At 37.4% G+C, this 25398-nt stretch overlaps 1 protein-coding gene across 2 annotated transcripts in view; it reads right to left on the bottom strand.

Annotated features, from left to right (window-relative positions):
- The window catches only part of grik2 (glutamate ionotropic receptor kainate type subunit 2), a 460468-nt gene extending 441880 nt beyond the window's left edge, over positions 1 to 18588 (bottom strand). For both annotated transcript variants that reach the window (XM_023330613.1, XM_023330615.1), the window contains exons 1-2: positions 18501 to 18588; positions 16040 to 16454 (exon numbers count right to left, since the gene is read on the bottom strand). In XM_023330613.1, coding sequence (XP_023186381.1) covers positions 16040 to 16157 — 118 coding nt within the window. In that variant the 5' untranslated portion in view covers positions 16158 to 16454; positions 18501 to 18588. The remainder of the gene's footprint in view (positions 1 to 16039; positions 16455 to 18500) is intronic.
- Positions 18589 to 25398: the final 6810 nt, after the last annotated feature.

Here is a 25398-nt window from a genome sequence, read left to right as displayed (position 1 = left end):
TTTGTAAAAATATCGACAAAATAATTACTAAATCTCTTACAACTTAGTTGAAAACGAATGCTAACTTAATCTGACTTTTCAAGTTCAAAAAGTGGTCAAAAAAATTATTTTACAAAAACCTCCCATCGTCACACCAAACATTTGCCCAAAACAATAAACCTCCATCAAGTACCCAGTGTGTTCTTTAGGGCTGAAACGATTCCTCGAATGATTCGAGTACCTCGATTATTAAAATTCCTTGAGGAAAATTTATCTGCATCAAAGCTTTGTTAATTTATGTTTTATTATTTAGCGATTTAGCGTACCGTGCTCCGGTTGGGACATTATTTGCGTTTCGCAGAGCTCTCACTTCCACCTATGAGTTGTTGACGAAAACAAAGTGCTAGCAGCATAATGTCCAACTTTCAAGTTCGGCCCGTGGGATTTTTATTTATTGATGATAATACCCGGGTTTTCATCGTTTTTGGGGGACCAGTAAGCATCCTTAAAATGACTGGCGCGATGCCTGGAGTACTGCAGCCTTTTCCTCCGGGACTTGCTGGTTCAATTTTGAATTCACCTGCTGGAGAATTTTTACAGGTAGGCAGATAGACTGAACACGGCTTTACAGCTTTTCTTTGTAGCTTTACGGACGAACCGCACGATAAATTTCATATTATCCCTCAACAAACGGATGGCAGAGCTCACCCGTGGTACATGACTGGTAGATGAGTTTCTGAGTGTGACGAACGAAGGTGCCATAAATATCCCGTATTGCTTCCCCTGCCCGGTCTTATGTTCGTCTGTCCCCTGGTCTATTTCCTCCCCTCCACCCTCATCTTATGTTCTTTCATTTCAACAGACCTTCCAGTGGTCTATTGTATTACATATCAAACTTTAATAAAATTACAAGCTAACTAAAGAAGCTTTCTGGCCCTAAGAACATCGGCATAATCCCAGCCCCATGGGTAGAGAAAGGTCATTATTCTCCAAATCACTGTAAATGGCTTCAATTTTTATAGCGATTTATAGTTTAGCAGCAGAAATTTGGCCATCTGACAGACAGGTGTAGGTGAGGCATGGTGCAGAAAAAGGCTTTGGCTGGCATTTTTCCCTCTGGATGGGCAACACGCCATTGATTTTTCTGTTGGATTAATATTCCTGTTTCTACAGAAACCTCATGCAGGACATGGGCTGGGGTCTACTTTACCCCCAGCAAAATCATTGGGGCCTGCCATGCAAAGCAATGGCAGGAACCTATTGCTATTCTCCCAATTCTTTATTTTTCATCCGTAACCGTTAATGCGGCTCATACCGCTGCGTGCACACCTACAAATGAGGTATCAAAACGTGCAGAAAATTCACGCCATTGGAGCTATTACTTTTGGTGGGATTCGGGCTTAACGTGGCGACATAATTCGCAAAAAACTACGAAAAAAACCCCATTATAAGTCAATGGGAAAAATCCTTCAAATACCCTATTTTTGAGGATTTTCTGTGTCGTCACGAATTCACGTAGAAATGCCATTCAAATTTCATTTTGTAGATACGTCTGTGATCTCTTCGAAAGTGAAGACGGCTCGTCGATACCAATTACGGTTTGTCCACAATTTGTCTCCAAGCGACCCAAAGTTTCTCATTTTTCCTAAAATTAGAGTGTCTCTCTGTCTGAGTGCCCCTCTGCTAGAGTGAGAAATGAAGAGATTTTTTGACCCCAAGATAATTTTCAAATCGCCATCACGCCCACAAATATCGCACGATTGGTATCAAAATCGGTCCTGACATTGATACGCATGTCTGCTCCGGTAAAATGTTTTCGAAATTTATCTAGACCGTACGGTTTTCTGTCACGGTGCTTCAGAGCAAAGTCATGCGACAGGATTTTCTGAGGCTCTCAGGCTCTGTCACTAACAGTTCACACCTTGGTGAGAAACTTATTTAACATAGCAACGGAACTCAAGAGGCTATTGGCTGGTGGTTAGGACTACAAATACGCATCACTGTAGTTCTATCTATAGTGGAACTCTCAGTTGAAACAGATCAGGACTGAACTGGCCTTTAGAACTACTTGCTGCTATGGGCTGTATATAACTGATTTAACTCAGTAACTGTTACGCATGGTATTAGTTTGGAACTTTAAAATTAAGCATAATAATAATTTCAAAATAAAAGCCTTGAATATTTTTAAATCAGATATTTGCTCTGTTGAGCATTATATAACTGATTTAACCCAATGACTGTTATACATGGGATTAGTTTGGACCTTTGAAATGAAGTTTAACAAAAATTCCAAAATAAAAGCCTTGAATATTTTTACATGACGTAATTGATCTTTTTGGCTTTCTTTGACTTTTTCATCCAAAGCACTGTTACACATGGTATTAGTTCGGAATTTTAAAATGAAGCATACTGAAAATTTCAAAATAAAAGCCTTGAATATTTTTACATCATGTAATTGCTCTTTTTGGCTTTATTTGACTTTTTCATCCAAAGCACTGTTACACATGGTATTAGTTTGGCCCTTTGAAATGAAGCTTAACAAAAATTCCAAAATAAAAGCCTTTAATATTTTTACATCAACTACTTGCGTTTTCAGCATTATATAACTGATTTAACCCAATGACTGTTACACATGGAATTAGTTTGGACCTTTGAAATGAAGTTTAACAAAAATTCCAAAATAAAAGCCTTTAATATTTTTACATCAACTACTTGCGTTTTCAGCATTATATAACTGATTTAACCCAATGACTATTACACATGGGATTAGGTTGGCCCTTTGAAATGAAGTTTAACAAAAATTCCAAAATAAAAGCCTTGAATATTTTTACATCATGTAATTGCTCTTTTTGGCTTTATTTGACTTTTTCATCCAAAGCACTGTTACACATGGTATTACTTTGGCCCTTTGAAATGAAGCATACTGAAAATTTCAAAATAAAAGCCTTGAGAATTTTTACATGAGATTATTGCTGTTTTGAGCACTATATAACTGATTTTATCCAATGACTGTTATTCATGGGATTAGGTTGGCCCTTTGAAATGAAGTTTAACAAAAATTCCAAAATAAAAGCCTTGAATATTTTTACATGATGTAATTACTCTTTTTGGCTTTATTTGACTTTTTCATCCAAAGCACTGTTACACATGGTATTAGTTTGGCCCTTTGAAATGAAGCATACTGAAAATTTCAAATTAAAAGCCTTGACAATTTTACATCAGGTATTTGCTCTTTTGGGCATTATGTGATTTTTTTATCCAAAGCACTGATAAACATAGGATTAGTTTGGCGCTTTAAAATGAAGCTTAACAAACATTTCAAAATGAAAGCCTTTAATATTTTTACATCAACTACTTGTGTTTTGAGCATTATATAACAATTTTAACCCAAGGACTATTACGCATGGGATTAGTTTGGCCCTTTGAAATGAAGTTTAACCAAACTTCCAAAATAAAAGCCTTGACAAAATTTTAAATCATACTGAATGGTGCACGTCCACCTTACTTAACGTTCTTGTGATTCTCCACATGCTATTGATTACGTTGCAGCGTTCTTTAGCATCGATGCTAATTTGTAGCATGACAACGCCGGGCCCAAACCGACGGGCACGCCTTGGCAGGCCCCGGCTAAATTTCTTCAGAAATTTTCTAGTTTCAATTCATAACCACTTCATAATGAGTTATTGACTTTAAGAGACTTCTCTGTGACTCTGAGTCTGATTCTTTTAGTTACAACATATAGAGCTCATGTTTCCTTACACACATCTGCTGAGCAACAAGTATAAAGAAATATTTTACACTTTTTACCCTCAGCACATGATGGCTTCCAGTTAATTAATTTCTTTTGTACAGAATTGTACAATGTAAGACACTAAGGTTTGCTTATGGAACACCAAATATCAGCATTATTATTGTATTTGTCAGTTAAACTCATGTTTCTGGAAGATGTAGGCAAATATTTGGTTCAAAGTTAAACATATGGTGCATTTTAAGGGTGGTAGGTGCTTCTGTAGGTTCATCTTTTTGTATTTGGTTTGATTTAATAATGGGTGCCCACAGTTTTGTCCTGTGGTCGTGGAAAAGACGTTAGTCTGTTTAAGAAGGGTCAAATCATTGGCATGCATCAAGCAGAGAAAACATCTAAGGAGATTGCAGAAACTACTAGAATTGGGTTAAGAACTGTCCAACGCATCATTAAAAACTGGAAGGATGGTGGGGAACCATCGTCTTCCAGGAAGAAATGTGGTCGGAAAAAAATCCTGAATGATCGTGATTGGCGATTACTTAAACGTTTGGTCAAATCAAATCGAAGAAAGACAACAGCAGAACTCAGGAGTATGTTTAATTGTGAACGCAAAAGCATTTCCACACGCACAATGCGAAGGGAACTCAAGGGGTTAGGATTGAACAGCTGTGTAGCCGTAAGAAAACCTCTAACCAGAAAAAAAGGCTTCAGTTTGCTAGGGAGCATAAAGATCGGACTCTGGAGGAATGGAAGAGGGTCATGTGGTCTGATGAGTCCAGATTTACCCTGTTCCAGAGTGATGGGCGCATCAGGGTAAGAAGAGAGGCAGGTGAAGTGATGCACCCATCATGCCTAGTGCCTACTGTACAAGCCTGTGGGGGCAGTGCTATGATCTGGGGTTGCTGCGGTTGGTCAGGTCTAGGTTCAGCAACATTGTGTGCCCAAAGAATGAGGTCAGCTGACTACCTGAATATACTGAATGACCAGGTTATTCCATCAATGGATTTTGTCTTCCCAAATGGAACGGGCATATTCCCAGATGACAATGCCAGGATTCATCGGGCTCACATTGTGAAACAGTGGTTCAGGGAGCATGAGACATCTTTTCACACATGGATTGATCACCACAGAGTCCAGACCTTAACCCCATTGAGAATCTTTGGGATGTGCTGGAGAAGGCTTTGCACAGTGGTCAGACTCTCCCATCATCAATACAAGATCTTGGTGAAAGATTAATGCAACAGTGGATGGAAATAAATCTTGTGACACTGCAGAAGCTTATTGAAACAATGCCACAGCGAATGCGGGCTGTAATCAAAGCTAAAGGCGGTCCAACAAAATATTAGAGAGTGTGACCATTTTTTGGTGGCGACTTTTTTTTTGGCCAGGCAGTGTACTTCAACTACTTTCCTTCCTCCATTGCTGTAACTTGTTGCCAATTATGTACTTGCTTCATGTTCACAAATCACCAAACCAGCTCAAATCCCTCTTCTCTTATCCAGTCCTTAGCCAGATCAATCATAGTCAACTGGTAATAATATGTCATGTACAACAGTCACCATATAGTTTACTTGTCCATAATAATCACCACAAGGTTGCACTAATTCTAAATATCACCACAGAGACATCCTTTAAACCAGTCAGTTTGAAAAAAATGACATTGCTACACAATGAAGTATTTTTTCCACAACATTTTTTTTCTTTGAAGGAACCCTAAAATTGGTCCTTTTAAGCTGACTGTAATTCTAGAAGCACCATAAGAGGTTTTAATATTCTTATTCTTTAAAAGCACCAAGGAGAAAAAAGCTAAACTGAAAGGAAAGTTGGTTTTGTCAGTTCTTGTACACATACAAGCAGTTTTAATATGGGAAAGATGTCCTCAGGGCTTTTGAGTGTCTTAATTAAGAGCTATCATAGGAATTAGGAAAAAAGGTTAGCAAAGTGAGACAGAATCTGTCTTAAGGAGCAGGATAAAATACTGTTTATTTCAGCCACTGTCCTCAAGGGCTCAAAGTCTTTATAACACCAGGATGCAGCTCTCAGTACAACGTAACTAAGGTGCAGGTCAAACCACAAGGATGTATTAGTCAAATTACAGTCACATTGATACATGGAATGGATCTGGTCATCTCTGTCCTCAGTGTGTTCCAGAATAAGAACAGAATATCCCTGCCAATGTTAGTCCACACTTTAGGTCACCTCCAGCACAACCTTTCTTATTGAAGACTCAGCTTATTACAGTCACATGCATGCCCTGTTTTCCCAATCAAGTAATAAGCAACAAGCTGATGTTCTAAAGGAAAGAAAGATGCAAACATGTAAAATTTCCCATGACACATTAATGATATGTAATACTTTGCAGCAACACAAGCCTGAGAGAAATATGGCATGAATAATCCTGCCTCTCTCAGCCAGGAGAGGCAGAGTATCTACAGACAATCATATCAGTAAAACACACACAGTTCACCGGGGCTAATGCAGTGCCATTGCTTATTAGCTTCCTGCGTTTTTGCCCCAATCTATTAGTATCAGACAATCAGTGTAACACATCACCTTAAGATGGCTCCACAATTCTACAAACTAGCTGTAAGTAATTTATAAATATCTTAAAGAGCTTAGCAACGACTTATATATCTCTTTCTAACAGTCTGTTGGGTTTGGCTCGCCGCACTGCCTAATAGTCACAAAGCCAGCACTGCTGAACTTAATTTAAGAAAGTGCAGTATTTAAACCGTCAGTGAGTGGGACAAACAAGTTACCTAGGTTGAATATTATGTGTTTTATTATTCTAGATATGTGTTAAACTATGAATAAAAAAACTTTAAATCTTAATTTTGGAAAAAGTATAATTTGTTCATGAAAACAAATATTTCCTCACAAGGACTGAATATTACAGTAGCTCTTTATACATCTTTCAGAGTATTTTGTTGATTTAGTAGCATTCTCAATGATGCTACTAAACTTTAGTTCACAACACAGAAAAGAAGGGGTGAACCAACTGCAGTTTTCTGGTTGATTGCCAATAACCGTTCATTATAAAATCTGACCGGTTGATTCCGATGTTGGTTGATACTAATTTTTTTGTCTAAAATGTTGTTAAATAGAGCAAGAAAGTTGCTGAGTTGGCAACAGTGGGGCCACTATTGTTAACTGCAAGCATGTAGACATGACCTGGTGGGTGGTCTATCAGTCAAACTTCTGCCATGGCAGAGTAAAAGAGGAGAGTGGTTGATTCTTAGACTTTTGTCGAGGTAGATAAGATCAGTGGATAATTTTCACCTCTACCTATGGGCTGATCACCCATCTCCCAAAATTAAGGAAATGAGGACGCATTTATTGGTGCACCCCTCCAGGAAAGAGTAATTGGATTTTATTGCCAATAATCAGAAGGTGGGAGATGATCAGCAGGTTCTCACCAGAACTGACTCACAGGTCAGATACTATGATAGACATAGGTTGATGAGTGATGCAGAATGTAAACAGGAAGTATTGGATAATCAGGAATTAATGAGTTACCCCGCAGAGGTGGTTTCCTCAGAGGTTCTCACCTCGATGGATTTGAACCCTCTTAAGAATAATAGAGGATCTGAGTATGTTTGTTTCCTGGGGTTTGTTTCACCTGTAGAACTGTATACATTGGAAACTGGGGATGATGATGTAATGAAGCACTTTGGTATCAGGGTGAGTATAATTACTCACACTAATGATGAGAATTCACCATGGCAGAATCAGGGGTTTTAATGTCCACAATCCAAAACTCAAAAGTCCTGGAAACGATTCAGATCAGCAAGAGAGCAGGCAGAGCAAGCCGAATATGTCCAGTGTCCCTAAAGCAGTTGTCATAGAACAAGTACTGTATGTGAAGCAAAGTTCAGAGCCAGAATCAGAGTAGCTAACCATGCAGTCATTGCTGCATGGTTAGCAGCAATGACTGCTACCTGACATCACACGGTGAAGATGTCAGGAGTTAAAAAAAATAGATCAGGTACCCAATCAGGATCATGGACAAAAAAATACAGCTCACAGGCTGGGACATGAATGATGACATAAAATCTCCCATTGAGTGAGTGCAGGCCACAAGGTAGAGTAGGCAGTGGCACAGGTAGCATCAATCAGCAATCAGTGGACAGCAGAAGCAGGAGGTACAAAGCAGGAGCAAGGAACATTTCAGGAACAGTGCAGATCATGACAAAACCACACCTAAAACAGCGAAACTTGTGCATGCATTTTATGTTTTTTAAGTCTGAACTTACACCCACAGGCATGAATTGAACATTGAGGTCACATATACCCTTTATTTAATGTGAATCATTAGGTTTGGCAAAGTGTTAATTATTGTCTAACAATCGTTGTCCAAGCTTAAGCTCTCATTTAGTCCAAGTAGTTGGAAATTGTGCATGTCATTTCTTTATCCCAAACAGCTAAAAATATATAAGAAGCACAACCAAAATCTGTAAATGATGTAAAAACCAAAACTGAACTGCAGGTAGATATTAGACTAACATTTTAACTACAACTTTTCACTGTCTTCATCCTGTAACTTTATTGTGAGGACAGTATTTGCCTTAACTGAGAGACGGTTTAAAACAGAACAGTGGTGGATATAAAGATTAATGTACTTGCATTCTATCGGCAGAAAGAATTAGCTTTGTATCATGAAGACATTAGGTCAAGTTCAGTCAAGTTTATCAGCAACGAGGTAGTTCAAAGTGCTTTATATCATAAAAACATCATATAGCCACCAATTGTGGAACAAGGAATAAGTATTTCATTTTGTTAAATGCCATAATCAAAATCAGCAGTACACATCAAATATGTTGATCAGTGTTTCACTTACTGCTAATCAAAGGAAACTCTAAACCTTCGATTAGGTGTAGAGTTTTGAGTGTATATTTAAAGGAACTCAATGTCTCATCTGTTTTGCAGTTTTCAGGAAGTTTGTTTCAGATTTGTGGTGCATAGAAGCTGAATGTTGCTTCTCCATGTTTGGTTCTGGTTCTGGGGATGCAGAACAGATCAGAACCAGAAAACCTTAGGGGTCTGGAAGGTCGATACAACAACATTAATGTATTGTGGTTAGGCCTGTCGCGATAAACGATAAATCGATTAATCGTACGATAAATTAAAACTATCGACGTCATTTCAATTATCGGCATTATCGTCTCTTCCGGCCTTTTTCTCTTTCCGCTAATGACACTGAATGAAAAAAAGGCTCAACTCCGGTGTTCTCCACTGACCCTCCCTTGCTCATTTCCTCAGTGTAAAGCCCAGCGCACACTACACGATCTTAGAGCTGTAGGCCGATTGTCGGCCCATTTTCAAAACCTGACAGACCACACATTAGCCAACAGAAATCCTAGGTATAACGGTTCGATCGGGTTCGTTCCTGTCGTGCGGTGTCCAACAATGGGCACAAAATAATGGCTACAAGTCCAGTGAACTAATTTTAAAACCAGGCATTAATCAATGCTTTACTACAATCTACCTGCAATGCATGTGGCTGGTGTCAGCGTAAAGTCCTGACTGAATGAAAATCATTATAACCTATTTACGTCACGTTAACGAAGAACAGCTGAATTTATCATCTGCGGTAGCAATTTCGCTCCAACTCCTCCTCTTGTCATTTCTATATTCATTGCATGTTGAATAAACATTAATGTTGTTTCCACATATCATCTCCAATGTCCGCTGGACCTCGGTTGCTCCGTGTCAGCTGTTTGGGATTCCCCTCCGTAATTTACCCTCAGAAAGCGCTGAGGAGAATCCGCGCTTTCTGATTGGCTGCCTGTCACATTCAACAGGCTGTATTAAGATCACAGTCGGGGAAAATCCCTGATTTAGATCGGAGCGGCAACGATGATCTACCGTAACACACCACACAATCTTAGAAAGACCAAGGTTTTAAGATTGTTGTAAGGGAGAAAATAGGAGCAAAAAAACATGTAGTGTGAACTATTGCATCAGGTAGTCGATGTGCCCATCTTCTCTATTTAAATCTAATTATTACTGAAAGGCAACATAATATACAGACTTCATAATCTGCACTCTTTTGGTTGAATGCAGTATTTATTTCCACTTTTACTTTATGTTGTTTAGTTTTTTTTTTCAAGTGCGTTTTTTGTTAATGGAGACTGAGAATCCATTTTGTTTTCGTTTTTGGTTGTTTTGTTTATTTTGTTTATCAGTTCCAGTGTTAAATATTCTTTTGAAAATAAAGTGTATCTATCTTTTGCAAGAAATCGCACGGATTATTATGTCATTTCCACTAAATCAGTGTAAAAAGGTCTTCAAACAATATTATCGTTTATCGCAATAATTTTTGAGACAATTAATCGCTCAGCAAAATTTGCTATCGTGACAGGCCTAATTGTGGTGCTGAGCCATTCAATGATTTATAAACTAACAACAGTGTATTCTGTCAGTGGAAGGACTTTAAAACCGGTGTGATGTGCTCTATCTTCCTGGTAGTAATGAGAATGCCAAGCAGCAACGTTCTGGATCAGCTGCAACTATATGACTGATTTTTAAGGCTGACCTTGTTGCAGTAATTAATGCTACTAAAGATAAACACATGGATGAGTTTCTCTAGAACTTTATGGAAAACTAGTTCCTTAAGTCTGGAAATGTTCTTCAGGCGATAGAAGGCGATATAGGTCCCTTTGATTTCAGTCTGGGACCTTTCAGATCCCAGATTTTCCAGATCCAAAATGGGAAACAGACTTTACAGAGCAAGACCAAGTGAAACATGGGCAAGATTAATGTACTTGCATTCCATCGGCAGAAAGAATGCAAGTACATTGCATTCGTTAACATGACAAAGATGTCATGTTAACGCATGACATCTTTGTCTCTGAACTCTAAACATCTTGCGCTTCCAGGTACTCCAGGTAGGTTGCAGTTATGGAATATGTCTTCCTTTGCAGTCTGCCAGTATATTTAGGTCTAGGTTTAGTAACTGACTCCCCGCAATCCACTCGGCAGTTTTCTCCACCCGGGCCAAGTCCTTTTTGTCCTGGATTGTGCAGTTGCCATACTGAGGCAGTCATACTGAGGCAGAGAATGCTCTCAATCACAGCTCTGTAGAAGTTCTTGAGCAACTGAGCTGGGAGTCCAGCCTTTCCAATTTCTTGAGGAAGAAGACTCTTTGTTGGGCCTTCCTTGTCAGAAAAGAGGTGTTCAGCGACCAGGATAGGTCCGAGGTGATGTGGATGCCCAGGATGTTGTTTATGCACTCCACTACCTCCCTGAATTTGTAATAGGTGGGGGCATTGTCCTCCTGGTACACTATGACCTCCTTGGTCTTGCTGGTGTTGAGCATGAGGTTGTTCACTGAACACCACTGGGGCAGGTTCTAGATCTCCTCTCTGTACAGGGTCTCGTCGTTGTTTGTTATCAGACGCACTATGGTGGTATTATCTGCAAACTTTAGAACCCTGTTAGAGGAGTAGATGGCTACACAATCATGAGTGTACAATGTAAAAAGAACCGGACTAAACACACAGCCCTGCGGTGTGCCTGAGCCTGAGGACCAGAGTGGATGGTGTTTTGTCCCCCATTCTCACCACCTGAGGCCGGTTAGAGAAAAAGTCCCTGATCCAAAGGAACATTGATGTTGAAAGCTCCAGATCGTGGAGCTTCACTGTCAGCGTCTCTTTAATGATGGTGTAAAATGCTGAACTGAAGTCAACAAATAGCATCCTAACATAAGTGTCAGGACGCTGCAATATTCACTAGTCATAGTTGCATATTTCCATCCTCTTGAGCAACTTCTGTTTCTGTACATTTATTACTTATTTCCAAGTCATGAGTGAGGCACATCCCAGAGGCTGTAGGATAGTACAAGTCGAATTATGGACAGGTTTCTTAGGGAAGTACATTTTCTCTAAAGAGGAAGTTTTTCTAGCTTCAAGAAGTAACATTTTACTGCTCTGCTCTATTAGACACTGACCTTCACAAGAATAGAGTATGACAGCCAGCACTGAGTTATCCAGTTTGACCTCCACTCTGCAGAGCTTTCTCAGACAGTGCATGTATTCATTGACACAGTTATTGCTACACAGTACACGATTTCATCCATCATTTTTGCATGCGAGTTATAGTGACTCTTTATCAGCATATGCTGATAAAGATACAGATTTTCTTATAAATTTAATCTCCAAAGCAGGTAGGCTTGAGTGCCAGTTACATACCTGGGAGGCTGTGCTTCTCTGTGGTGCATTCTTTCACTGCCTCCAGTTGATACATATCAACCTCTATCTTCAATGGGCTGTATGGAAAGTCACTCAAATCACTATCTATTATCAGTGACTGTCAGCAATCCAGCATTATTCTTCAGTCTCACCATGGCATCCATTACTCTGATTTAATGTTCTTACTCCCTTCTGATCTTGAAAGAAATAATTTGAACTGCTAATGTTTTACTCTAAATATATTCTAAAACCAATGGAATTTAAACCAAATCTATACATATTGCTCAGCATTCTTCAGAAGTTGATACTTCAGATGGAAATTAAAATGAGTGGGATTTTTAACTCTAAACTGTGACTAATTTCAAATAACCACTGCCACAATGAAAATGTGTACAAAATGTCAAGGATTAAAGCAGAGACAAAAACCTTTCTGACACAATCACTGTCCTTACAGTGAGTTCCGCTATGATTCTAAGTTGTCTTATAATACAGGAAAATATTCTCAAGGACTGAACTACAGACATCAGAAAAATGGCAGTTTGATAGGGGACAAGACAGGTAACAATTTTGGGTTTAATGTCAAAAGTTCACATTTTAAAATAGCTATTTTAGAACTACAATACTATTAGAACATAATTTCATAACTAATCAAAATCTGGTAAGATTTTGTCCTTGTTAAAGAGTTGACTGAAGACGTTGAGTAGATTTTTTTAAGCCTCCAAAATGAGCCAGTTTGAGCTGTATTGTACTGTAGGCCTTATGTCTTAGGAATTCCTGGTGTTATTTTGAATGCTAAAATATTTTCTTGTTGTGTTACAAATTGTTTTGTAATATGAGTTTCTGTGATGTTATTGTTGGTAACAGTTCTCTTACCTGTAGTTAAAAAAGACATGGCAACTAAAATTCTTAGTGTGTTGAAAGCTAATAAGCTAGTTAGACAGTTGGTGTGTTTCAGCTAACTTTAGAAATTTAAACAACTCAACCTGAAAATGTTTGCAAAGGGGGGATGATAGCGAATGATAATAGTCCAATTTAGTTTTGTCTGGCGTGCGGAACACTTCTGATTTTGTGCCAGTCTATCAATTTTGCAGTAGCATTGAGGATTTCAAGTTCCTGTGCTTTTCATGTCCTTTACACTGTAAAACATTTGAAGGTGGTTTAACTAGAAAATGAAGCTGCTGCCTTGAAAATGCAATTTAAGTCAACAAGAAAATTGTATTGGTTTTAACTCAGAAACTAAAGTTCATGAAGTTGATTTAACAATAAGAAACAAGTGTATAAAAATTTTTTAAATTCATTAATCTTGAATTGTGAATTTTAACTTAATGCTGTAATTTGAACCAAATAATTATTTCACAATATGCAAGAAAAAAACTGTCCTTATTTTGTTAAAAAAAAAAACCACACATTTCTCAAGTTAAAATAACTACTTATTTTACTTTGAAATGATTAAAATTCTTGTTTCAAATTGCATGAACAAAATTTCACGAATTTTATTAAGCATCACAATGAATTCAGCTCAAAAATATTTAGTGCTAACATTATCCTTAAGCTTTGGAAACTGTCAGTTGCATTAAAGTAAACATTTGCCTTAATAACACACAAAAGCCAGATCAATGTAACACACTTCCATCTCACTCACGAAGGCACACAAGATACAAAAACATGCCACTAAGCACACTGGGAATTAGTTCCCACTCCCGTCTTTTTCATCTTTCATTTTTTAAGTGCTAACTTAAAAACTCTAGTTTATTCAACTCCTGGAGGTTTGACCAAATTAATAAAAAGTTAATACAACTTGCTACTGTAAGTTTATTCTTCACAGACTCACACATTTAAGTTCAAAATCTGAAACTCACTAAATTTATTTCACTTAAAAAGTAGAAGATAGCAGATGCAACTCAGTGTGGCTCAAATGTTTTATGGTGAGGTTGTTTAAATGTTATCTTGAAGATTATCAGATCTACTAAATCATTTAATAAGGCATAATGACACAGCCAGCAGGTTCAACTAAAGTAGTATATATGCAGAAAAAAAGAAAGAAACAGATCTATCACAACTGATGTCGTAATTGCACAATCATTTCAAGTGTTTAAGAGTTTTAAATGAGATCAGTACAAAATCGGAATGTTTCATTCATTGCCACTTAGTGTGGTATTTGTACTGATGTGTGGATTCTGTCTTGACTGTCTTTGACTGCTGCTATGCAACAAATTTTCCATGTAGGAAAATAAAAAACTAAATTTAACTGAAATGAAAGTTAATGCATGATATGGACAGAAATTCTCCCTAAATACCACATTTGCCATGTTGATGAATTTATGTGTGATTTTATGTTCACACATAAATTCTATTTTTATGTGTGAACAGAATTGCTTTCTGTTCACACATAAAAAGTGAGTCAGTTGTGTTCTCAGCTTGTGTCTCTGTCTTGTCTGAAGTACATAACCTGAGGGATGTCAACAGTGCATGATGATGTCATCAAGCGATGTAGTTAGATGCTGCCAGCAGCGCTTCAGAATACAAAATCAATGCTCTAGCTTTCAAGCAGGAAATAAAGAATTACTTAAATCTGGACAAATGAAGACTGATGAAACTTGGTTCTAAAGCAGATGCCAAATCACATCTGTCAGAAAACATCTGACTGTAATTATCTGATAATCCCAGAGGCTTGCATACCAGTGCTACTGATCATTTTTGCCTCATCTTTTTGAAATATCTTAGTCTGCTAGCAACACTTGTACTAAACTGCAATGTTTTGGGTTCTGTATTTCCATTCACAAATCTAAAGGTTCAGTCTTGTCTTCTATATTCAGATGTCAATGTCTATCTTACTGAATCTGTTATTTCTTGAATCGTCAATTGATGTCAATATCAGAAGAAATGTAGCATTCCACAATCAAAACTTAAGCAGAAACAAAGGCTTGCCAGTTGCATCTTAGATTCACCAACATGTAAACAGTCAGTAGTTCAAAAAGAAAAACACAAATCCAGTGTTAAAGCTGAGTTTGTGTTAAAAGGCAATGATGAATAAAATGTTATGGTAGTATTTTTTTTCCCAAGAGTCCATAGTTCCCGAAATAGACATGAACTGAATCCCAGGAAATTGAGAAGCTGTCAGTAAAACAAAGAGGCAACAGTGAAGTTCACCAGATCTCCAGATTCCATCAACCAAACTTCTCTCACATTTCATCTGTAGACCAAATGACAGTCAAAACCTGTTGAAATACGTTGGTAATCATCACATATTAATATTCATGTCAGTTTCAGTTTTCTTTAATATAATTCTATATTTGCATAACAGTGCTTGATTTAAAACACAGTTATGCAGTAAAATAAATCTTAAATAATTTGTTTCTATTGCATGTTGTTTTCCCTGTTTATCTTTTCTGTGTGACTGATCTCTGTTGTCCAAGTTATCGAACAAGTATCTACCATGAAAATGGTTAGAGTAAACATAATAAATAAAATAAAAACACGTTTCCAGCTTTTTTATCTAAACAAATTGAGCAGCAGTATTGCATATGCCCTAATATATTGTCAATAAAAAATAACAATGTCAATATGAATTCCCTTATTACAAACTTAGACTCTGACCCTTTTATCCAAACATTCTCTCATTTCAATGAGGCAGGATGTCACTGTGAAAGTGTTGACATATGTCTACATGACAAAACACTAAATTGAACAATTAAAAATAAAAATATTAATCTCCTTACATACTGCAACATGGCTAAGCAAGGAACACACACTTCAAAGCACCAATACTCTTAAAATCCCCCTTAACACACAAAGATATTTCATAATCCATACATCATCAGAACACACAAACACATCTTACATTATTAGCAAGTTACAAATTGTGAAGCTTTTCAAAGCTTTTTGATTAACCATGTATTCATGTCTGAATCCAGCAGCTCTCCAATGTGACAACTTTCTGACTGCACAACGTTCCAATTAAAGATGTTGCTACGCTTCAATCAGTGCCCCCTGCACACACTCCAACTAATTTTCAGAAGTGAGAGAAGGAGAAAGAGTGAGTAGATCTGGAGAGGAGCAACACGTCTGAGCATAAAAACACAGTGAAACTTTCAGAGGCACAGAGGAGAAATTAGAAGTAGCTCACCAAATCTCAGGACGTGTGGCATCCCATGAGCGCAGCCCACACAGTGTAACAGCAGCAGCAGCAGCCTCATGGTGTGCCTGAATCTCGCTTTAAATATCAGGAAGGAGGTAATCTTCATGGTGCTTGTGTGCTGCACAGGATTTTATTCCATGAATTGGTAAATTCCCCAGACTTTATATCTGTCACGCCTTTAACATTTATTCAGATTGGAGCAAGATCACGGCATGGTCTACGCCGGGCTGAACAACGGCTTTTTCACATCCATTTGGCGGAAAAAAAAGAAAAAGGGATCAGTGCGTGTCCGGCTCACTGCGCCAAGAAGAAACAGCCCTCGGACTCAGCTGAGGAAGATGATGGTGGGGGTGGTGGCGGGGCATCCATGTCAGGCAGGGCAGGGCTTCAACAGATCCATTTGCTGAAAGAAAAAGACAGAGACAGAGGATGAGAGGGCGCTGATCCAGTCCGAGCTCTTCCTGCTGCACTGCCGCACAGAAAGCTGACGTCGTGCCAATACTAGTGGAGTGAGAGCGCACAGGACGGACCGGGCATGTTTCTCGATTACAGCTGGTCACACTGCGCGCTTTTTCTCTGCATTCCCTGCTGAAACTGACATTCCTGCCCCCAACTCCTGTCTCTCCTCTTCCTTCCTGTCTTCCCTCTGATCATGTATCCCGGCCACCCAGCCTCTCAGATTCTCTCCCGGCTTCACTCGCTGTTGCCGGCAGCGGAGCGCCGCTCTGCGCAGCCTTATAGAAGCAGTAAATTGATGGATTTGAAGTGATAGTCTCTTTTTGATCGGTGTCACTGAGGCGTACTCTTATGTGCGGACTCAGCCTGCATCTGTTCGGTTCAGAATGATGAAGTGGTATTTCAGCACTAATCTTCTTTCTTCTATATTATTTTAGATTATTTTAGTCAGACAGAGACGAACAGTGAACACTAACTTTTAATCTTTTATTCATAGGCCGACTCTGAAATATTTTTCAAGTTCAGTTCTGATGTTTCCAATTTATTTTCCAATTACTAAAACAAGAATAATTTGGTTCAAATAAATGTTTGGCCTTCAGATATAAGAATGGAATTTGCCTCTGTGTTTTTTCTGAAAAAAAGTTTGTTTGAATTTTCTTTTTTGGGGGGGGGGCATAATTTGCGAATTAAATGCATTTATAATATAAATTAGGGAAAAAAGAGTAAAGGAAGGCGACTGGCATTTAATGAAAATTGCCACGCATCTTCAACAACAATTCAAAGATAATCTGATTTGATTGAAATGAAATATGCCAGGGTATAATTTCAACACTATAGTAAGAGGTGCAGTGAGACAGCAATTGTGATAAATAAGGTAGACTACAGTAAAGCAGAGGCTTCAAATTGTTTTCAGCACCACGGACAGAAATTAGTTTCTGTTTAGCGACAAAATTAACACTTTCAGCCTGTTTCTTCTTTGTTCTATCAGCTCCCTCTGCCTATTAGATTCTTAATTAGCTGAGACGCGTGACAGAATATATTAATAATATGCTGCTTCTCCACACTGTCTGCATTCATACGGACAACCATGTAGGATGGCCAACACCCAACTTACCTCCCAGCCTGAATCTAAAATGTATTTTTCAAACTTAAAATGAACAGAGTAAATATTAAGCACAGGCCGAAAGTGAAACACGCATTTTAGTGCCATATTAAAGGGATTCAAATACAATGAACCACTAAATGTCGTACACTACACTGAGGAACTTTATTGGTCTGTTTCCCTAACGTTTATTTCTCGACACATTTAGATATTTTCAAAGGTCGACTATTAGAGTTTGATGCGATGACATAAATTGTTACCTTTTATTAAATCAGTAATTTAAAGCAGTTTAATCAGCACTGCGGGAAAGCAGAGTTGGAGCGAAGTCGAAAAGGAGCATGGAGCACCTTTGATCCGTTTTAATAAGGGCTAAACGCTTTCTGCAACTGACATGAATTGGAAAAAAGAAAAACACATTTAAAAGGGAGACAGATGTTTTCTAGAGCCGTTTCTTTATTTATGCTGCCACATGGAACTGGCCTCTTTCCTCAATCCAAACATCTGCGCTGTACTAAGTTCATTTAATGTTTTCTTTGGATGCAAATACAGTTGTCATCAAGCTGTCATCTGTGTAACATTTAGTGGCCGAGGAGCAGAAGGAGCCCAGAAAGCGTTTTCCTTCAGAGCGGGAGAAGTTTCTACTTTAACTCTGACACTTAAACTGGATCGCACACGAAGTTCAAACCCGGAGAGCTTTCCGCTCCGTCCGGGAGGCGATGTGGAAAGGTTTCTATCTGCTGTTTCTACAAAGAGTCGTTTTCTAAACAGATGTAATCCGCGAAGGGTGGGGAACCAAACAAGTGCCGAACATATGTCCTCGGGATGTAAATACATGTAAAGTTTAAATAAAAAAATAAAAAAAGGAAAGTAAAAAGAATACAACGGGCTTACCTTAGATACAGCTGGCGCGGGGAAGTCACCATAGCAGCACAAAGAAGTTGACTTGTTCCTACGGAGGTTGCAGCTGGCAAGGTTGAGCTCCGACTGTAGGGGAGACACGCCTCCTGTTGGACGGCAGGACTCACTGCTTAAAGCAACAGGGAGACGCGCCGAAACTGGGTCTGCAGCTGGATAGATTGCTGAAGGGTGACGCAAATACAAAGCTTTTAAAACCAGAAGTAGGCTATCTAACGTTCACGTGGAACGAGTTATTATTATTATTATTATTATTATTATTATTATTATTATTATTATTATTATTATTATTATTATCAGTAGCAGCAAACAGTAAGTGCTCCGGTCGATTTTTAAGAAAAATGTCACTCTCAATATGTGGCCGGTATTCAGTACTACTGTATACTTTTGACTGTGGAAAAGGAGAAGTGAAAAAGGCCAAAGAAAAACACACACTTATTCCGAAAAGTGCTCCAAAATGCCAACGACAAAACGCTCAACTGTTCCTCATACGGCTATAGTTTTACTGAATATGGACTGTGTGTGAGTGTGTTAATGTGTTACAGTCTGAGTGAATGTCAGGTTAATCCTTGCAGCCTGGAGAGAACCACTGGAATATCCAAGCTTTTATGAAATCATGTTTTCTGTACAGCCGATTTTTAGATGAGTCACAAATGTGAGAAGAACGCGCGTGCTTGTACAAATTTACAATCGGTTTAGACGTGCATGTGTCTGCTTTTGTCTTTTGTTTTTCCATCAAACCAGATAACACTACGTAAAAGAAGGGTTTTGCCTCCAAGGTCTCCTTCAGGTTCAGATGATCATGTAAACGGTAGATATTAATCTGGATGTGTCACATATCAATTATTCGATATAAATTAAAAGTCTGAGAGAAACTTAATATCACGTTATATTTACAGTTCGTATTCCATTTGATATCAACAATACAGATGACTGCACATGTTTCAAACAGAAATACTTGAAATAATCCTAGAGCACTGGAGAGGGAAAATAGTTTGGTGTGGGAACTTCAATGCACATAGCACTTTATGGGGAGATCAAGATTATTATAATGGAGGAATTTTAGAAGAGATAATTGAAGAAAAAGAATTGGTAATATTAAACAACGGGGTAGGCACTCTGGTAGACTTGGTAAGAGGTAAGGAATCGTCTATTGATTTGACCTTAGTTTCTCAATCTTTTGCTGATAGTTGCAGCTGGAGAGTGTTTAAAGAAAGCACAATGGGGAGTGATCTTTATCCAATTTTTGTTAGGATAGGAATAAATACAGAAGAAGACCAGGTAGAAATTGAGGGGAGGTGGAAATTTGGGAAAGCAAACTGGGATAGTTTTAAAGTGATGAGTGAGGTTAATATGAAAAATGTAGATACAAGTAAACCGATAAATGAATTAAATTCAGAAATTAGTAAATGTATTATTAATACAGCCTAATATTTATTCCTAGAAGTAGTGGTATTAAAAAAAAAGAAAATGGTTCCTTGGTGGACACCATTATGTTCAACAGCAATTAAACAGCAGAATAAGGCTTTTAAAACACTTAAGAAAATTATTTGTTTCCAAAATCTAATTAATTATAAAAGGAAACAGGCAGAAGCTAGGAAAACTATAAGAAATGCTAAAAGGGATTATTGGAGGTAATATTGTGAATCTTTGGGGGAAATGCTGCTTTAGATAGGGTTTGGAATACTATTAAAAAATGTCTGGAAGTTCCAAAGAATATTTTTTCCCAGTAATGAAAGATAATGGAAATATTATAATAGATAATAAATCCAAAGCTGAGTTATTAGTTAAAGTATTTGCAAAGACACATACAGAGAATCTAAATAATAAAGAAAAAAGAGAACGTTAAATAACATTACAGAGAAATATTGAATTATTTCATAATGATGAAGATTGTGAGGATTTTATTAATATGAAGTTTTCTTTGTTAGAATTAAATAAGCACTGAAGAATTCTAGTAAATCAACTCCTGGGATTGATCAAATCAGGTATAGTATGTTAAATAATCTTAGTGATGTGAGTAAAGAAATATTATTAGAATTGTATAATAAGGTGTGGGATTAAGGGATATTACCTGAAAAATGGAAAGAAGCCATCATTATACCATCTGTAAATCTGGTAAAGATCCTAATTCAGCTGAAAGTTATAGACCAATAGCTATGTATAGGTAAAATTATGGAAAAAATGGTAAATAACAGATTAATTTATTTTTTAGAATCTAAGGAAAAGATTAAGTCTTATGAATTTGGATTTAGAAAAGGCAGAAGTACAATAGATCCTGCATTATGTCTGGAACATGAAATTAGACGGGCTCAGATTAATAAGGAGAATTTAATAGCAGTCTTCCTGGATGTGGAAAAGGCTTATGATATGTTATGGGAAAAAGTGCTGTTAATTAGAATAAAACAAATAGGTATAAGGGGTAAAATATATAGATGGATAAAAAAATTTAACTGAAAGAAATATTAGAGTTAAAATAGGCGGGGAAATAAGTTCAAAATATCAAGTTGAAAATGGTACTCCCCAAGGTAGTATAATAAGTCCTATGCTATTTATTATAATGATTAATTATATTTTTAGTAGTATAGATACTGTAAATCTTTTGGTGTCATTATTTGCAGATGATGGTATTATTTGAAAGAGGGGGGAAAAATACAGAATTTGTGAATAGGAAACTACAAGAGGCATTACATAGTGTAGAAGCTTGGGCTTTAGAATCGGGTTTTAGATTCTCATCATCCAAGTTTTGTTTTTACAAATAGGAAATTAAATATTAATGTAAATCTCAATTTATATGGAGATGTTATAGAAAAGACAGATTAAATATTTGGATATCTGCTTTGATAAAAAAAAAAAACGTACATAGAAGATACGTGTAGATAAAATACTTGAAAAAAGTAAAACAAAAATAATATAATGAGATGTTTGAGAGGTAAAAAAAAATGGGGAGCAGAAAGAAAAGCATTAAAGACAATTTATATTGGATTAATTTGATTAATTTTTGATTATAGTTGCATTTTATGCAATTCAGCTTCAAGTAGTTTATCAAAAAATAGATCGAATGCAATATCAGGCATTAAGACTTTGTTGTGGAGCAATGAAAACTACTGCAGTTTCAGCTTTACAGGTTGAGATGGGTGAGGTGCCACTGGAGATCAGGAGAGAACAACTAGTCATAATTTACTGGACAAATATTAAAGGACATAATGAAAATCATCCTCCATATGTTAAGTTGCAACCTTGTCAAGAAAAAGAAAAGAAACAAATTAATAGTTTTGGATGGATAATAATAAATAAAGCAAAAAATGTAGGAATAGATAACTTTTTAATTAGTCCTGTGGTTGTTATTCCTATTATTCCATCATGGATCTTTGGACTGAAGTTGATTTAAACTTACTGAGAAAAGGGAGACAGTTAGAAAGAAAGGAGGTGGAAAGTTATATAAAAAGAGAATATTCAGAGTATATACAAATATATACTGATGTATCTAAAATGTTAAATGATAAAGTAGGTATATCATTTGTAATTTCAGATGTAAATATTATGAGAAATATAAGAATAACAGATAAATTGACAGTGTACACAGGTGAATTAATGGCTATTTTAATGGCTTTCGAATGGATTGAGGAAACAAGAGAGAGAGAGGTTTAAATTTGTTCAGAGTCAAGTGCGTTAATAAGTATTCTAGAGATAAATTCAGAATCAATGCAAGATATTATATTGGATATAATTCACTCAATTTTTAGGATTAGAAATTATGGTTCTCATGTTAAACTAGTTTGGATTCCTGCCCACATTGGTGTAGTATAGTAGGAAATGAGTTGGCTGATAGTTTTGCTAAGAGTGCTGCAAAAAAGAATATTGTTGATTTAAATATTAAAATAAGTAAAAATGAGGTAAAGAATATTATTAAAATGTATATCAAGAATAAATAGCAAGAACAGTGGGATGGGAAGAGGTTTTATTATAGTATCCAAAAAAAAGTTGGGGAATTAAGGAAATGTAATAGAATTAAAAAAGAAGATGTTATATCTAGAATAAGTTTTGGACATACAATCCCGTATGTCCAAAACTTATTCTAGATATAACATCTTCTTAGTACTCTTAAAATAATTAATAAGCATAATACAGGTTGTTGTAATTACTGTGGAAAATTAGAAACAGTACATTTTTTTAGAATGTAATAAATATGTTCAGGAAAGAGAGGTGTTACTTAGAGATTAAGTAGGAATAAAAATAAATTAGATATTAGGGAATTGCTTCAGAGATCCTCTGGGGATGTAGTTTTTAGCAGTATTTTTAGTTTTCTAAGAAAAACGGGCATTATGGGGAGTTTATAATAGGCAAATGTCTGATTCATACTCCAATCTGGAAGGTGGCTGTAATGCACCTATAAGTTGTTTGCCAACCACCATAAAAAAAGAGAAGAAGAAGATTTTTTTTTTTTAACATAACATTTATTGTACAATAATTTAACAATAAAAACATTACATAATCAGGTCAAGGATACTAAAAACACAATAAATATTTACAATAACAGCTTGTTATATTTGAGTTCTCCTTGATTAGAAATGGTACACAACACATTATTAAAACCCCACAGTTCTAAAAAACCCTTCAAATTCCCAGTGGCTCTGTGGAAACAAAACTCCAACCTCAACCTGGCCTTGATGTTAGCCTTCCACAGAGCCACCACGTCGAGTTGAGGTCCAGCCTGCATTTTGTCCCGTCGAGTCAAGTAAATAGCCATCTTGGCTTCAGCTAATTTAAAATCCGGGATTTAAAATTAGTGGATCGACTGTAATGTACATCATTGATAAAAACAGAATTGGTAAAAACCACACCAAAAAGGCTAAAAATGCTCGTTAAAATTTTTTAAAAACTAGTCAACAGTACATAATCCATAAAAACATGAAAAACACTCTCGGACAAACTGCAAAAAGGACACTCGTTTAAAACCCCAGGACTGATGACCGATAAAACGAGTTTGTGGCAATGGCGCCGTGAAGGATCCGCCAATGTGGATCACCAGTCCTTTTCTTTATTGGAGGCTTGTAAAGGGTCCTCCACTGAGGTTTTTGTCCTCCAAGTTTGTCAGTCCACACACTGATAGATCTTTTGTGGAGAGTTCCCTTATTCAGGATCTTTACGCAATATGTGTACAGTACTTTTGGGTGTGTTTTACATAAGTCCATTCCTGGGACCATACTCCTCAGGAGGGGACTGCTGTCCTCCTCAAAATCCGGGTCCAGGGACACGTCCGGGAACAGGTCATTTTTGGCAGGCAGCACTCTTCTGTGGCATGCAGCGGCAGGAGCCGCCTCTCCCCAGCTGTCATTCGGTCCTTCATTCGCTCCAGTCTGTTTGTGGCAATGTCGCCGTGAAGTATCCTCCACTGTAGATCACCAGTCCTTTTCTTTAGTGGAGGCTTGTATAAAGTCCTTCGTTGAGGTTTTTGCCCTCCGAGTTTGTCGCTCCATACACTCGCTGCTCTGTTGTGGAGAGTTCTCTTCTTCAGGATTTTTGTGTACCATTTGTACAGTACTTTTGGGTTCGTTTTGCATAAGTCCATCCTGGAGTCCATAAATTGCAGCAGGGGACCACTGTCCTCCTCAAAATCCGGAACCAGGAACACATCTGGGAAAAGGTCAGTCGGGTCAGGCAGGCACTCTTCCGTGATGTATTGCTGCAGGAGCCGCCTCTCCCCAGCTGCCACCCTCTCCAGGAAGCGCCGCACCAGTCTGGCGGACCGGACCCCAATCAGCGAGCCAACCTCCTGCACGTTAGAAAAGTCCTCCTCCACCAGCCGCCGCAGGGTCACCGTCCCGGACCTGGATAGCACCTCAGAAATGCCCGGCACGGTGCTGTCATGGACATCCAATCTTGCTCCACAGACCAACAGTTCTTCTAAAAACCAATGCAGAGAATTATAAATTTTTGATCTGTGCAGTTTAAAAAAAGCACACGATTTTACAACCACTTTGATAATACAGAAAACTTTAACTTTAACTTTAACTTTAACGTTAGTGCAATCACAATATATATCCACTTCCACTATAACCATTGATTCGTTCATGTTAAATTCTCTCGCTGCTGCTCTATTCCCGTGTTCTACTGCGTGACTGATCGCCTTGAGGTTAAACTCTGCGTCGTAAGCGTGTCTCTTAATAGGAGCCATTTTGGGGTCTTTACACAAAACCCAGCGTGCACCGCGCGCTTCTTCTTCTACGGGGGAAAATGAAGTCGGCGACTGCTTACCGTAGTTGGGAGACCTGTTGTGGCTCAATATTGGTCCATATATAAGGCGCACCGGATTATAAGGCGCACTGTCACCTTTTGAGAAAATTGAGGGTTTTTAGGTGCGCCTTTAGTGCGGAAAATACGGTACTCTTTCTGAGCAGATTAAATACATTTTCTTCATGCTGTTCCTAAATAAAAAAAATGAATTATAAAACACATTATTTCACTTTTCTTGTTCCCCACTTGAAAACGCTAAGCTAAAATTTTGCTTGACTTATGTCACATTTGAAGATAAGGTATTCTTTAAAAAAAAAAAAAAAAAGGTGACTTCCAACAGATTTTGCTATGATTCAATTAGTTTGTTTGCTCCACCATCAAATTGCACTTTCCAAGTGCTCTCAGATCATTGGCTTGTTTTGTTTGTTTGGTTGGGTTTTTTACAACTTTTAAAGTTTGCTATATAAGACAAATTTTCTAATAAAGTTATGCCAACAGAAATTGTTGCTACTACTTTCAGAAGTACAAAAGTGAAACATTTTATGTGACTAAGAAAAGATTTTCAACCAAGGTCGATTCGAAAGTGTCACAACCTTCTTGATTTATTGAAATCTTTTTATTTAGAATGTGTATTCTG

The sequence above is a fragment of the Xiphophorus maculatus genome, chromosome 3 (genome assembly GCF_002775205.1).
Source record: "Xiphophorus maculatus strain JP 163 A chromosome 3, X_maculatus-5.0-male, whole genome shotgun sequence".
Lineage (NCBI taxonomy): Eukaryota > Metazoa > Chordata > Actinopteri > Cyprinodontiformes > Poeciliidae > Xiphophorus > Xiphophorus maculatus.
This window is presented reverse-complemented; position numbering and strand designations above follow the sequence as displayed.